We start from the raw sequence: 16,812 nt of genomic DNA, 5'->3' as shown, positions 1-16,812 counted from the left end.
AATAGCAACTGACTGTAATCAAAGCAAACTAAACTGAGTGCTATTATAATAATCTGTTACTTCCTACTTTTAGCTTTTGTACTGATGTTGGAGGACAGCATTCACAATCATGCTTTTATTCAAATGTATTTCAGATAACTGCATAAAAGTGAGCCCACTGAGGTTTCTATCCAGGTACTCAGGACAGCATGGACTGTGCACATTTGTGCAGGAAAAGTGGTGATACTTTCTCACGTGACTGGGTAGGATTATAACTCCTGTGTGATTCATCCATTAATGGTAAAGACTGAAGACACTCCTGAGCATAAACAAGATATATATTGTATGATATTCATATCAGTCACTCACTCTCCCTTTGGTGGATTTGGAAACATTTAGAAAAGGGAAGACATTTCATTTAGAGCACTGGAAGGAGTTCCATTTGCAGGGAGCACATTGAAAGTTTTCAAGCAGAAACAGGAAAGTAATTCAGAAAAAAACAAAAAACACTTCACATAATTCTTCACCCCTCACACATGGACATCATATTCCACATTTCAATAAGTAAATGGAAGCATGAAAAATATTTTATATAACAATGAATTGTCTGGCTATTTTTGCTTCATTGTATGTAAGGCCATCTGTTACATATTAGATCAGTCTATTTATTAATATCTATATTTCTTAGTGGACTCTTCTTGGAAATGTAGATTTCATAGTTTTTGTCAGAGGCTATGTTAGGCATTTGGATACACAGCTGAATAACAGAATGAAGTGCATAAAACCAGGAGACCAGCTATAAAACCTACCAGCATGTTCAAGTCTATATTATCAAGAAGTGTGGTAAAGGTATTGCTATAGAAAATAGTGATGACCATGGAAGTGAAAACTGTCATCTGAGATGGTCCTTTACAACAAAATTATGTAAATGACCTAGTATCCCAGTGTAGTTTAGGCCATAGGAGTAGTATAATACATGACTACTCTTTCAGTAAAACAATAGAAATATTGCTTGGAATGATATATGTCATATAGAATAAATTATGCTAATGCAATTAATGGTAACCCCTGATGCACATGAGAATTTCTAATTATGTATCGTCCAAAGATTGTATTAACTTGTGTCAGAACTTCTTGCTCTGAAGATTTGAACATTCATGGGCACTTCTTCACCCACGTACAATTGGCCCTTGGGAAGCCTACCTGCAAGGAATCTTTGTAGGGCCCTCTTTATGTCCTTGTTCCTGAGACTGTAGATGAAGGGGTTCAGCATGGGTGTGACCACAGTGTACATCACTGAGGCTGTTGAACTTGATTGTAACTGGTAGGAACGACCAGAGCTGAGATACAAGCCTAAGCTCGTACCATAAAACAAGGAGACAACTGAGAGGTGAGATGCACAGGTGGAAAATGCTTTATATTTCCCCTGAGCTGATGGGATTGCACATATGGAGGACACTATCTTAGAGTAAGAATAAAGGATCCCAGTAAGGGGACCACCAGCCAGCAGCCCTGCTGAAAAGTACATCACCAAGTCATTAGAGTAGGTGTCAGAGCAGGCAAGTTGGATGACCTGTTTGAGTTCACAGAAAAAGTGGGGGATTTCCAAGACTGAGCAGAAGGACAGATCCAACACCATTAAGCTTTCTAACAAGGAATTCAGAATACTAATGATCCAGGACACCAGAACCAGCAGGCCACAGCGCCTGGGGTTCATAATGACTGTGTAGTGCAGGGGGTGACAGATGGCCACATACCTGTCATAGGCCATCACAGTCAGGGTGAAGTCATCCAACCCTGCAAAGAGTATGAAAAAATACATTTGAGTCATGCATCCTAAATAGGTGATGACTTTACTCTGTGTCTGGATGTTCACCAGCATCTTTGGGATGGTGGTGGAGGTGAAGCAGATCTCTACCAAGGACAGGTTGGAGAGGAAGAAGTACATGGGCGTGTGGAGGTGGAAGTCTGAGCTGATGGCCAGGATGATGAGCAGGTTTCCCAACACAGTGATCAGGTACATGCAGAGGAAGAGCCCAAAAAGGAGGGGCTGCAGTTCTGATTCCTCTGATAGTCCCAGGAGAAGAAACTCTGAAACCTGTGTAACATTGCCTGGTTCCATGTGGTGCAGGTGACTATCACAAAATAGAAAACAAAATGGATAACTAATTTTCACATTAGCAAGCATTAGTAACAAAAATAAATGCTACACATATATTTTAGGATCCAAAAATAATTTCCATATTTGTTGTAGGATCTGGTTCTTATTAAGGCAGGTCTTGTGCCAGTGCTCACTAGAATTTCCTTTTCTACCATCAACCCATTCTTCAAACTCAATTTATATGGCTGTATAATTAAGGATGTAGTTTGTGCATTGGAGGAATATACTTGTATATTGACTTTAGACCATGTTCCAGGAACTGTTCAGAATACAGGCTGATGAAAAACAAGAGTCTCTAGAAACCATCATGGACAAAGGATATGATCAAATAAAAATAATAATACAACATAACCAATGGAGATTTACTACCTCAATACTTAATGGTAAGGGTGCACACACAAATAAGCTCGGGGTCCCATACAGTAATGTCCATTTTATGCCCTGTGTGGAAAGAAACATAAACGTAGAGGGAGAGAGAAGAAGAAAATGGAGATGAGGTAGAAAAATATCTATTGATAATAAGCTCAGGTGATTTCTGGGAGATGATGAAGAAGAAATGTATTTGCATTCTGGCAGTTTTCAAATTCTGACTTAATCCCTTGAAGTCAAGCAAAAATAAAACAGGACAAAAGATATATTTGTCCAAAATACAAAGGTTGTTATCTACATATGGTGTGGAGACACCTTGCAGATTGACTACCTAGTGAAAAGTGATTAACAAAACAAACTATATTTTACAAAAGGAAATCTTTTTAATGTCAAGCGATAGGAGACCGGCTTTTCTTGTGCCTATTCTATAGTTATATTTGACCAGTGGGTTTTTATAGGATTAAAATGCAGATGAGACAAACCCCTCCCTCACTTTTCTCAAGTGACCCCTTTCTTTCTTGGACTTTGGATTTGGATCTCATTTTGGCAAATCAGTAGGCACTGTCTAATTCTGGCTCTGGTCTTCATCCAACATGCAAAGGCCTCCCCAGGATGTGACTAATAAAGCCTGCACACGCCATGACAATCCATCCTTCTACACTGAGTAACTTTCTTCGTGTGACTTAAGCCCAACCACGTTATCATGCAAACATTTATTTCACCATAATCTGCCTTCACCATCACAATGGAGTGGGGGAGAGTGGGGGTGGGGAATGGAGACAACTGTACTGGAACAACAATGAAAATATTGTGGACAGTTGTGTCTGTTGTCTAAATGGTAGGTAGCAAATAGACAAGGGAAGCGTAAGAATAGTATAGGAAATGTAGAAGCCAATGAACTTTTATATGTATGATCCATGGACATGAACTAAAGGGGAGGAATGTGGGTGGGAGGGGCTGTGCAGGGGGAGGGGTGCCAATGGGGGAAAATTGGACAACTGTAATAGCATAATCGATAAAATATATTAAAAAATAATGTGGAGATAAAAATAAAAATAAATATTGGAAATTGAGAAACTAAAGAAACAAAATCTGCTAAATTAAAAACAAAACAGACTCTTCCAGCCAAGATGGAGATTCTTCCGGGCAAGTATAGGCACTGTGCCTCTTCGCACAACCAAAAGAAGGACAACAATTTAAAAACAAAAAACCAGAACTGACAGAAAATTGAACTGTATGGAAGTTCTACAACCAAGGAGTTAAAGAAGACACATTCATCCAGGCAGGTGGGAGGGTCCGAGATGCAAAGCTGGGTGGAGAGGCCTTCTGTAAAAATGGTGGCTGGCGGACCCGGGAGTCCCACATTCACACACAGATAAACTGAGAGGAACAAACGGGGAGTGAAACAGACCACGCAATCCCAGGTCTCCAGCATGGGAAATAAAGCCTCAGACCACTGATTGCAAACACCTATAGGGGTTTGAGGCGGGTAGCGGAAGAAACTCCCAAGCCTCACTGGAGAGTTCCTTGGAGAGACCCACAGGGTCCCAGAATGTACACCCACCCACATAAGAATCAACACCAGAAGGGCCCACTTTGAATCAGTAGCCTAAATGTTAGGTAGAAAATAGACAAGGGGAGGGTAAGAATAATATAGGAAATGTAGACGCCAAAGAACTTCTATGTATGACCCATGGACATGAACTAAAGGGGGGAATATGGGCAGGAGGGGGTGGGCAGGGAGGAGAGGAGTGAAGTGGGGGGGGGAATGGGACAACTGTAATAGCATAATCAATAAAATATATTTTAAAAATAAAGTAAAGATTTCAAACCTAAGAAAACAAAACAATGCCCGATCTGAACAAGCAGGGCTTCACCTGCTTTGCTCACCTCTGTACTTTCATAGATGTTCTGTAGACCTGTGCACTTACACAGGAACTGGTTGAAGTGAAAGTGAAGTAATGAAAGGAAAGGCAGGAAGAATAAAACCTGGTTAAACAGAGTGATTTAGCAACTGTGTTAAGAAAATGAGGGGAGCATCAAAAGGTAATGAAAACAAGATATAAATACCAACATGCATTCGTACTTAAATTGGCAGAGGCATAGACACAGAAGGTAATGTGTGATGTCCCTAGAATGGTGGCATAGCAGAGGCTCAGTGTTATTTGTTGGATGAATCAGGAATTAGGCCTCAGTATATAAGTACATTTAACACATGGTAAGGTTGTATTTCTATATGTTTTGAGAGGTGGGATTGTTGAATAAAAGCTGGAAAAATAAACATCCACCTGCAAGAAAATGAAGTTGATACCCTACCTCTGCCATGTTACATAAAATCTGGGGGATGGACTACTCACTGGAAGAGTAACCAGTCCTTTTAGGTGAACAGAATGAAAACTACATATTAATATTGATGGGTGGCCCACACCACCCTAATCAAGTCAGAGACTTGGGAGTAAAAAGACAGACATATTTACCAAATAAAATGGAAAACATTTTTATGGCCAAAATATTACTAAAGTCATTAAGAAATAATAATTTTTATTTATTTTTATTTTTAGTGTGTTAATTTTTATTGAATTTATCAGAGTGACATTGGTTAATAAACTTATAGAGGTTTCAGCTGTACAACTATCTAATACATCACCTGTATGTTGTATTGTGTGTTCAGCGCCCCAAGTCAAGTCTCCTTCTGCCAACATTTATCCCCCTTTTACCCTCTTCTTCACCCATTCACCATAATTTTTAAAAATCATTTAAAAGGCTGACAACGAAAAAATAGTAACCATATAGTAATACTCAAATTATTCAAAAAACATCAAATATGAATCTTTGATAAAAATCAGAAAAAGTTCAGCAAACAACAAAAAAGTTCCTTGATACCTGTCAGCCTAGAGAAAAACTTAGAAAAATGTCACATTGACTGGGATGCAGACTTTCAAACGGGTAGCAAAGAGGTGCTCTGTTTTTTCCTGGCAGAACTGTGGAGTGTTACAGCATTGGGAAAACAGACTGCAGGCAGCTGCCCACACTACCAGCACCTGTGTCTCTAACGCAGGGCTCTTCAGTCTCTGCAGGACGGACATTCTGGGCCAGGTCTTTGTCTGAGGTGTGGTCTCTCCTGGCCATGGCAGGAGGTTTAGAGCAACCTGGACTTTACCGACACCTCCCATGTGACAGCCAAAAATGTCTCCAAAGATTGCTCTGTGTTCCCTGGGGGAACCGTATATTGCCTCTGGTGGACACCAGAGTTTTAACGTAGCAATCTCAAAATATTTTCATATATTGTTATAATAGCAATGTAATGAGAAAGTATACCTTAGATTTCAAGTGTGACTAGCACAGCCACACCACAAATATTGTTTAGACATGGAAGTAATGAATTGGCATCTTACACCCTTTTTGACTGAAAGGAAGACCGTAGGTATTGTTGAGTAGGAAGGAAGAATGGACACATAGAAAAAAACTATACAACACACAAAGGGCATTTCTGATGGGCCAGGATGCTGTTCATGTATTGTACAAAAGCACATGAGTGTTTGTGTGAGCATAACATGGGAAGACAAGATTTAAAAAAAGAAACTAAGACCTTATGGAATACAGATTGGCAGCAGGAATGTAATTAGGTTAAGTATACTGATTACAAAACCATTGTATAAAAAATATATTGAGAATCAAATTAATTTATATTAAGACAGAAAATAGTAACTTAACAATGTCAACATGGGCCACTGATCCCAGATTAAATTGCCATCGAGTTGGAAATAAAGAACGTTATGAAGAGTCTTTAAAAGTCAGGGAGAAAACAGTATCTGAGTTATAATTTCCCCTTATATAGAGATATGTGGATTCAAATTTGCTTATGGAAGGTACAGGTAATCTTCAGTCCAATCTTTATAAAGAATACCTTCCAGAGTACGGTAGAAGATGATGCCCATTTTGAAAGTGGAGCTGACCACAGGAGCCAAAGGAGCAATACAGAATGAAGGAGATGGGAACAAATGGCAATATGTGTGTAGGTGACTTATTAGTGCTAAGTACACACAAGAATATTCACTTCCATTTTTTGTTTATAGCAAGGATTCACAAGTGAAGACTATAAAAGTAACAGCTGTGGGTTTTTTTCAGTAAGAAAAGTAAAACATAAAAAAGCAATGGAGAGAATACAATGTGACTGAGGGATAGATTTCAGCCCACACAGTTCATAAATACTCACAATTCTCCACATTTATGTACATAAAACAACTCAATGACAACAACAAAGTTAGTAAAAAAAAGACTTCTCCAATTTCTTATTTAGAAGAATGCAACAAAAAACCAGAATCAAAGCAAACTGACCCCATTCTGCATATGTGAGGAAATTGCAGACAAATTGCAATAGAGGAAACAAATGAATAACTAACCCACAAGTGTATTCAGGTCACAGGTAAGGAAGTAATGGCAAAATCAAGCTATTTAGGACACCTCTTTTTACTTATCAAATAAATTCTCTTTAATTCTAATTGAAAATGCAGAGTAAAAGAAGATACTGTGGATGCACATATCATGACCACTGTTGCAAGGTAATATTTGCAAGAAGTGTACTGAATATGGATCTGTCTCATCAATATGGAAACAGTGTTGAATATGCCCCATGATAAAAATAAAGAACTGCCCTCACTTTACTGCACAGCTCTCCACAGCTAGTACTCTATTTTCCTACTCCCTTCAGTTGCAAAACTTATCGTACTTGTTCTACTGTCACTTGAAATACTTTGTACCTCCCATTGCCACCTAATTGGGCTTCCATCAGGGAGTTGTGAGGAAGGACCCATGTGTTGCTCACTTCAATATTCACTTCTCTTTTTAGCATCCCAAACAAATCATGAACTAGTTAATCAAGGAAGCAAACAACCACAGGCTGATGGCTGTCAAGAGACTTCAGGTGAATGTCCTTGGCTTTGGCTCTCTCTGACCCTTTCCTGGAGCACCTGCTGCACCCTTGGCCTCATCCGATTCAGAGCTCTGAGAGGATGGACTCACCCGATCCTGAGCTCTGAGAGGGCAGACTCCCAGTAAAGGAAATCTAACCTCCTGGATGGATGACAATGGAGGCTGAAGCTCTCTGCTCAGACAAGACAGCAGGAAGGAGGCAAGCATTGGTCTTCTAGAGAAATTTAGGGCTTCAAAAACAACAACTAATTCTATCCAACCTAAGGTCACACACACTGAGAAGCTGGACCTGAGGAACTATTTACAGCTCCCTATGTCTGCTCGTTATGTGCATTTCCATCTTGTTCTCCAACCTCTAATTGCATGATTTCCCTGTGGGTCTGGACAGAAGGAACTGTTTACCTGGGGATTCTGTGTTCCCAAAAGACCAGCTGGGAAGTCCATTGAATCCTGTTTTTACTAGTTCCTCTTCATAAAGCCTGTGGCTTTGAGAAGACTAACCTCCCAACAGTTTATCCAAACCCTCATTTAAAACTTTTCCAAATTTAAGACTAAGGATCCAGTCTGGATTAGAAAACTCAAATCCCTAAATATTGACTTGTGGTAGAGACACAGCCTCTGATGTCCACAGATAATTGTTATTTTTCTTTTCAATAAGGAGGAGAACTAAGTTCCTTTGATTAAACCCTTAGTGTTACACACTGGGCTTTGTGACACGTTGGCCAACACAATTTAGAATTTCAATCTCATATCACGAGAGCTGTCCTATAGTCCCTCACTATGAAATATTTGTTACTTATAAGAAATAGTTAGATTTTTTTTGGCACTATAATCTAAGCTTTGAACAGAGAAGTAAATAGATTCTTCTCCGTAGCCTCCAGCAGAAAGTTAGCCCTGCAAACATCTTTACTTTAGCCCAGGAGACTTCAGGAAATATAAGAGCATAATGTGTTTCTTTTTAAATCAGTAGTGTGATAATTTTACATTAGCATTGATAATTGAAAATAGACATTTATCCAAAGGATTTGTTTAGAAAATTGAGATAAAGTGTCTCATTTCATTCACTTAGCCTCCCCGGGGAAAATGTATTTTGCATTGTATTCCCCCCTTAAGTGGAAGACACGTATAATCATTTTGTACATATTCAGCCTCTCTGGCTGGTAGAGAATTTCTTCTTGCCTAAGTGTCAATGGGTTCATATTTTATGTCTTTTAGAAATTAATATAAGAAAGGGAATTCATTTAAATTTATACCATTTACTTTAAATCTTTGTGTCTAATTTTCTCCATCTTTAAATTTTATAGTAAAATTGTATTGTATTAAATATTACATTCATTCTTTTCTTTATTATCCTTTTCAACTTTCTCTTATGTTTCCCTTCAAATATGAGATTTTATATGTGTCTGTGTTTGTGTACATATATGCGTGTATTTATTTGAAATAAAATGTACATGAATAAACTCATATGCATAGATAAACTTTACCATGAACAGTTGATTTGGAGTCAAGAAAACATCCACCTCTCATTATTTCTGGCAACATTCATCTGAAGTTATGTTTGCTATCCTACTTTACATGCAGAAATGAGGAAATTGAGGCTCAGGTTTAACAATTACATTGAGAATCCATTAAAGTTTATTGTGCACTTTCTTGACTCATACACAACTGGAAATGTGAGGTATGGACTATAATTTTTATGACTTTTATTCATCACATTGTATATTTGAATCATATTCCAGTTATATTATACAATTATACTTCAATAAATTACCTAGAAGGGAAAAAGCATAGCAGTGCATGGATTGGAGTAGGAACTAGAGCTCAGGTAGCTGATTCACACTGAGAAATGGTAGAAGGTATCTCTTCAACCTGGGAAAAAAGCAAAGTCCAATCTAAAAAAGACAATAACTAAAATGAAGCAGAAACAAACTCATAGATACAGAGAACAAACTGATGGTTACTAGAGAGGGAGGGTGTGGGATGGGGAATAACAGGAATGGGATTAGGAAGTATAAACACCCAGTTATAACATAAGTTATGGGGATGTAAAGTACAGCATAAGCAATAGTCGATAATATTGTGGTAACTATGTATGGTGACATTGGTTACTAGACTTACTGTAGGTATATAAACATTGAATAACTATGTTATACACATGAAATTAATATAATGTTGTATGTTAAATGTAACTAAAAATAAATTTAAAAGGTACAATTGGCAATAACTACGTAGGTGAGGCTAGTGTAATCAACATGGTTCTCTGAAGGTAGAGAGGAAGGAAGAAGATAGAGTTGGTATCAGAGCAAGGATTAAAAATGCTACACTGCTGGCTTTAAAGATGGGTAAAGGGGAGCAATGTCAGAGAAATGGCAGTGTGAGATTCCCTTGGTCTCTCCCCCAGAAATGTCAACAATTTGAACAGTTGTAATTTCACAAAGGACTCCCTGCTCATTGCACCTTTATGCCTGAAAGATCTGCACATTGAAACATTTAAAGATGAGCCATGGGGAACAAACGGGGAAGGCAAGAAGATATGATGGACCTGGAAAAGGACACAGACAGGGGCTTGACTGTGGCTTTCAGGTAGTTGGCATTCCAGAAAAAGAAAAAGAGCCATTGAGTCCTGCTGTCCTGTGGACTCCCAAAACTCACCCTCCAGCACCCTTGGTGTCAGGTTGTGCAGTACTTTATCTGCAAAGCCAAAAACGGTTACTATAGAATCACTATTTCTCCTAAGTAAAGATTGCACTGTGTCACTGACCCCAAGTTGGGGTGCTGAGGGGACCCCACGGAGGTCTAAGTTCACCTATAACAACCGGGCACAACAAAAAAGTAGGTCCGGTTGCCCCAAAAAACTCCACACCTGGGCATTGCTGCTACAATGACAGCAGCTACTGGGGTCAATTCTGGGATTTCACAGAGCTCAAAAACTGTAGACTCAGTGCCATGTCCTAGAAAATAATGGCAAGTCCTCTTCCTAGGAATCTGCTAAAGAAGTGCCACACATACAGAGCTGCCTACACACAGAAGGAACCCATCAAACAGCATGAATAACCACAGTAACGAGGAAGCTTAGAAAGAAAATAAAAGTCTCCAGAAAGCAAACTTGAACACATGGAAATATGTGCTAAAAATGACTGAGAAATTAGGGTAGTAGTACTGAAAATACTCAACAAGGTGCAAGAAAATAGAGACACACGATTATATTTCCCATTTTACCATTTTAAAATGTGAATTTAGTGGCATTAAGTACATTCACAATGTCCAACCATCACCACCTTATATTTTCATCACCCCAAACAGGAATCCTGTATCTATGAAGAAATTATCCCTCATTTTCCCTTACCTCATCCTCTGGTAACCTCTTTTCCTCTATGAATTTGCCTATTGCTATCAAAGCATATCCACTTCATCATTTTAATCTATGACTTTCATATAACACGTGTATCACATGAAGATAAAAACTTGATCTAGGATGACCTTTCCACAGGGTGAGAATGATTCTGGATGTCACTTGACATAAACCCTGCACTGACTCTCCACTAATTTTAGAATTAGTCAACAATGCTGTCGCCAGAATATATGACTCTCTGTTATCTGGTGGATGCCCACATAGCTAGACTCATGGCTCAGTTTTTATCGTCTGATCCTCATTGTTCATCATGTACTGCCAGCTATTTTTCATCTCCTCACTACACTTTAACATTTCATTATAATGCCCAATTACTTTTCTGTAGCATTTTCTGGTATGTGCTCATTTCCTTCTGCATGTGGAATATAACTGCACTGGTCAAGTGGAGTCATATTTCAGTGCTATTTTAGATAGGTCTGGGACATTCCTTGGCCTGCAGGAGTAGTTGACTGGTTTTTTTTTTTTTTGAACATCTTTTAAAATTTTTATTGTTATTCTGTTACAGTTGTCTGTATTTTCTCCCCATCCCTCCACCCCACCCATCCAAACCCACCTCCCTCGCCCACCTCCACCCTCCCCCTTGATTTTGTCCATGTGTCCTTTATAGTAGTTCCTGTAAACCCCTCTCCCCACTCTCCCCGCTGGGGATCTTTTCATATGTCTCTGTGCCCTCTGTATGTCTTCCTTGGAGAAGTGTCTGTTCAAGTCCTTTGCCCATTTTTTAATTGAGTTGGGGAGTTGACTATTTTGGGAATCCTTTCACCAAGAGTACAGTAAACCCTGACAGTATTGCATTTGTGTATTTACAGGACTTTGCCCAAGTTTAGACCCCAAGCTTAAAAGAAGGAGCATATCTTACCATTTTCTTCCTCCACAGAATATATTTTAGTGCTTACCATATGGTAATTGCTTAATAAATATTTTCAGAGAGTGTAAAACCAGACAGTTGAGTGAGGGAAACCAATACGTCCTACATAGTAGGAAATGGCGAGCAGTGAAACGAGGGGAGGGATGCCCCAGGACAGAGGCTGATGCCAGAAAAGACAGATGGGAGAAAGAAGACACTCTGTTAACCCAGAATCTCCCTCCAGACTCGGGAATAGAACATTTGTTGAGGGGTTCCTGTTCTACAGCCCCAAGAAAGGTCAGGGAGGTGGAAGCACTCATGTGACCTCTTGAAGACACAACTGTGTTTCTCATGATCTGCAATTGGTAGAGTACACCTGAGAGCACTGAGTGGAAGCATTTAAGAGTTTCTGGGGCTTGAAGAGCTCAATTCCCATGTGCCTCAGTGAAGACATTTTCTTTTGCCTTTCTGTTCCCTGAGAGATTTAATTACCTGGAGCTAGAAGTGAAAAACAGAATGCAAACTTGTGCCAGATTTAGTCCTGGGAGACCTCTTGGGGTTCTTATCTCTTTGTTCTCTTTCTTCCCAGAAGGAGGTCACTGCTCTTTAGATATGAATTCTATAACTACATACCTATCAATAATTACTTTAAATGCTCTCATCAAAAGACATAGGGTGGCTGAGTGAATAAAAACACATGACGCAAGTGTCCACTGGTACATGATTTAGTAAAGAAGATGTGCTACATATATACTATATACAAGTAATATATAGGGAATATTACTTGGTGATAGAAAAGAATGAAATTGTACTATTTGTGGCAACCTGGTTGGATGTAGAGGGCATTGTGCTAAAGGAAATAAGTGAGACATAGAAATTCAAAAACTGTATTATCTCTGTCTAAACACAAGAGATGGTAGACACAGAGAAGAGATTGGTGGTTGCCGTAGGTGGGATAGAGGGACATAGGTGTAATGGATGGAGCAGGTCAAACGGTACAAACTTCCAGTTACAAAATCAGTAAATTTTGGGGGTGTAATCCGCAGTGACTACATCTGATAACACTGTGCTGTGTATTTAAAATTTGGTGGTCGAGTAAATATTAAAGGTTCTCATCATAAGAAAAATATTTTTGTTACATTGTGTGGTGATGGATGGTAACTTGACTTATTTGGTGATTCATTATGTAGTACAGATGAAACTACTATAATGTTAAAAGTCATTTATATGGAAAAAACACACACATTTATTATCATTCAGTTCTTAAGGTCAAAAGTCCAAAACATGCCTCATTTGATTAAAGGTCAAGTTGTCCGCAGAGCTGTGTTTTCTTTAGGGGGCTGTGAAGGATAATCTATTTGTTTGCCTTTTCCTGATTCTGCAGGATGACAACACTCCTTGGCTCAGTGCCCTGTTTCCATCTTCAAAGTCGGCACTGGGGGATCAAGTCTTTCCTGCATCACATCCCTTCTGGCCTTCCTCTCTCACAGTTAAGGAAATATGATTACTTTGGGTCCACTCAGATAATCCAGGATACTCTCCTGATTGAAGGTAGCTGATTAGAAACCTTAATTTCATCTATCAGATAATTCATGTAGCCTAATATTCACAAATGTTGGGGTTCAGGAGGTGGACATCTTTTGCAGGCCATTATTCTGCCTGCCACATTATGTGACAAGATTTTGCCCAAAGACATGGCAATGGAAGTCTGTTGGGTGGAACTTTTGGAAATCCTGTATTTTTTAATGAGGACAATATTTTTAATTAAAACTATACAATACAAAATGACATAATATTGAACGATGCAAGCATAACATTGAGCAAACTGTGTGAGGCATGAAAATACACATTACAACATTCTATTTACATGAGGTTCAAAATAGGCAAGAAGTAATGTATGCTCTTAGAAATCTGGAGAGTGGGGAGAAGGGGTGACTGGAATTAGGCACAAAGGAAGCTACTGTGTGGCTGGACATGTTCTATTTTTTGATCTGAGTTATGATTACAAGGATTATATTAAGCTTATGAAAGTTCATTGAACATTTGATATGGTAATTTTCCATGAGTATGTTGCACTTCAAAGACATAAAATAATCCCTTCTCATACTCCACAATACTCCCCTCTTAATTCCTCCCAGACTTCCTGTGTGGCTGACAGATTGAGTTTTGGAGGTACAGCAGCTATTCTGTGACCACGAGGACAAAACACGCACACAAGGAATAATGGTGCATAAAAAATAAGACTCTTTCTTTAACAGTTTCATGAGACTGTCAGAGTAGCCTCGAACTCCCTCCCTAACTCTACACCTGTGATTTGCAAATAAATAAAGGTTTAATTTATTGAAGTCTTTATTGTGGCAGAAGATCCCTTTAAGCTTAGTGCCATCCGAAACTCAACACACTGTTATAATAAGTGTATCTTGTATTTTTGTAATTGCTGCACAGAAGTGGCTCAGTGGGTTGGAGCATCGTCCCTTTTACCAAAAGGTTCTGGTTCAATTCCCAGTGGAGCAAATACTAGGTTAAGGGTCTGATCCTGGTTGGGGCACAAGGGAAGCCACCAATCAATGTTTCTCTCTCACATTAATATTTGTCTCTCTCCCTCCCCTCCTTCCTCTGTCTGGAAAATCAATAATCATGCCCTAGGGTGAGGACTTTTTTTAAAAAAAGCCTTGATAAATAAGAAGAATTCTGAAGATAGTTATTAAAATACACCCCAAATACCATATGATCTCACCTTTAACTGGAACATAATCAACAAAAGGAAAAAGCAAACAAAATATAACCACAGACATTGAAATTAAGAACAATGTAACAATAGCCAGAGGGGAGTGGGGAGGGGATAGTGGGGAGAGGGGTCTACAGGAGCTACTATAAAGGACACAAGGACAAAATCAATGGGGAGGGTAGAGGTGGGGGAGGGAGGTGGGACTGGCTGGGGTGGGGTGGAGGGATGGGGAGAAAATGCAGACAAATGTAACTGAATAAAAATAAATAAATAAATTTAAATAAACAAACAAACAAATAAATAAAATAAAATAAAATACACCCCCAAAATACCATAGGGAGACCAAATAAAAAATTTAGAGATTTTTTTCTCTGCATAAGTAAATACTTAGTGGTCACAGAACCTGTCCTCCACCAGAAAGGAACCTGGCATGGATGGGCACTTGTGACATCACTTACTGCCCTGCCTGCTGGGTACCCTTTGGTCTCCAGAGATTCTCCTCTCTATTCAACCTTCACATTCAGGGTATTCACAGTGGAACTTAGGCAACAACGACCTCTTCATTCAAATTCCATTCTGTGTTGTATCTGCATTTTAAATGCCACCTCTGTCCATCAGGAGCTCCACCACCAGCAAATAGAAGTACCAGATTGGGAATCATTATGAATATGTGAAGACCAGGGCAATAAAAAGGAAACCACTGCCTACACGAGGAAATGCAAAGAGATGGTACATCGAAAGGAAGAGCTCCCTAGCTCTGTTAATCCATGAGTTAAGTCCCTGGACTCGAGAAATCTGGACAGAAAGTTTTCTTATTTTTCAACTTAGAAATGGCAAGCTGGAGGCAGGGGGAGAGGGTGGTGGTGTTCATATGCGAAGCTGTTTGACCCTCTACAGAAGAATTCCACATCTGCTCATTAAGCATATTTTTACTCTCACTTTTTTCTCTAAGATCGTTCAGTTTGAGGTGGGGGATGCAGAAATAAAACATGACTGAATTGAAATTTACACAAGTAGACTGTTTGCAGAGTTGGCCCCAATTCTTTGTCTGTTTGCAGTCTTTGGCAATGTGACTATGAAGCTCCTCCCAAGCCAAGGCAGAGTTTATTTCTCCACCTTTGAAACCGGGATGGAATACAAATTTTTATTTGTTTTGGCCAATAAACATGGTGGAAGTGACAGTGTGCTTAACCATGCTTTGTCATTTTGGCTCCTCACACTCAGACACTGGCTCAACTGTGTGAACATACCAGGTGGGCCTTCCATAGGAGGGGACATTCACACAGAGCCCACTTATCACACCCAAGGCCTTTCTAGATCAGCCCCTATACCTGAGCCCCTAATATATTACAAAGCCCAGCCAATGTCAGCAGACACACCCCAGCTGATCCATACCTGACTACAGACTCATGAGGAGATAAGCAGGATCAGAACACCTCCCCACTCTACAAACCCATTAGAAAATAAAGGAATATATTAAACTGTGCCTATTTGGGATGGCTTGTTATATAGAAATAACAAACTGATACTATAATGAAAGCAAACAGAACTTAGGGCAATTGTAACAATCTGCTACTTGCTTTTGCCTTTTATACTGATGTTGGAGGACAGCATCCACAATCCTGCTTTTACTGAGATGTATTTCAGATAACTGCATAAAAGTTAGTCCACTATCATTCCCTTCCAAGCAATCAGGACAGGTTGGAATGACCTGCACATTTCTGCAGGAAAATTGGTGACCCCTTTTCACATGACTGGGCAGGATTTTAACTCCTGTGTGATTCATCCTTTGATCATAAAGACTGAAGACATCCTGAGCATAAATGAGATATATGCCAGTCATTCACTGTCCCTTTGGTGGAATTGGAAACATTAGAAAAGGGGAGACATTTCATTTAGAGCATTATAAGGAGTCCCATTGGTAAGGAACACGTTGAAAGTTTTCAAGCACAAAGAAGAAAATAATTCAGAAAAAAACACAAAACACTCCATGTCATTCTTCACCCCTCACACATGGAAATTATATTCCACATTTCAATGAGTACATGTGTAGCATGAAAAATATTTTCTGTAACAATAACTTGTCTGGCTATTTTTGTTTCATTATAAGTAAAGTCATCTCTTACATATAGATCAAACTATTAACTAAAATGTATATTTCTTAGTAGACCCTTCTTGGACATATGGATTTGATAGTCAATTTTTTCCAGGGGCTATGGTAGGCATGTGGACACGCAGCTGAATAACAGAATGAAGTGTATAAAACCAGGAGACCAGCTATAAAACGTACCAGCATGTCCAAGTGCACATTATCAAGAAGTGTGGTAAAGGTAGTGCTATAGAAAATAGTGATGACCATGGAAGTGAAAACTGTCCTCTGAGAT

At 39.1% G+C, this 16,812-nt stretch overlaps 1 protein-coding gene across 1 annotated transcript; it reads right to left on the bottom strand.

The window, feature by feature from the left end:
- Window positions 1–595: 595 nt before the first annotated feature.
- LOC112301421 (olfactory receptor 7A17) lies at window positions 596–7,691 on the bottom strand. The gene is made up of 2 exons (XM_053930531.1): window positions 7,532–7,691; window positions 596–2,114 (listed from the first exon to the last, which is right to left on the bottom strand). Exon 2 carries the CDS (start codon window positions 2,099–2,101, stop codon window positions 1,094–1,096), a length of 1,008 nt encoding a protein of 335 aa, XP_053786506.1. The 5' UTR covers window positions 2,102–2,114; window positions 7,532–7,691; the 3' UTR covers window positions 596–1,093.
- Window positions 7,692–16,812: the final 9,121 nt, after the last annotated feature.

The sequence above is a fragment of the Desmodus rotundus genome, chromosome 9 (assembly GCF_022682495.2).
Source record: "Desmodus rotundus isolate HL8 chromosome 9, HLdesRot8A.1, whole genome shotgun sequence".
Classification (NCBI taxonomy): Eukaryota; Metazoa; Chordata; class Mammalia; order Chiroptera; family Phyllostomidae; genus Desmodus; species Desmodus rotundus.
The sequence above is the reverse complement of the archived record's forward strand: the minus strand, read 5'-3'. Positions and strand labels throughout refer to the sequence as shown.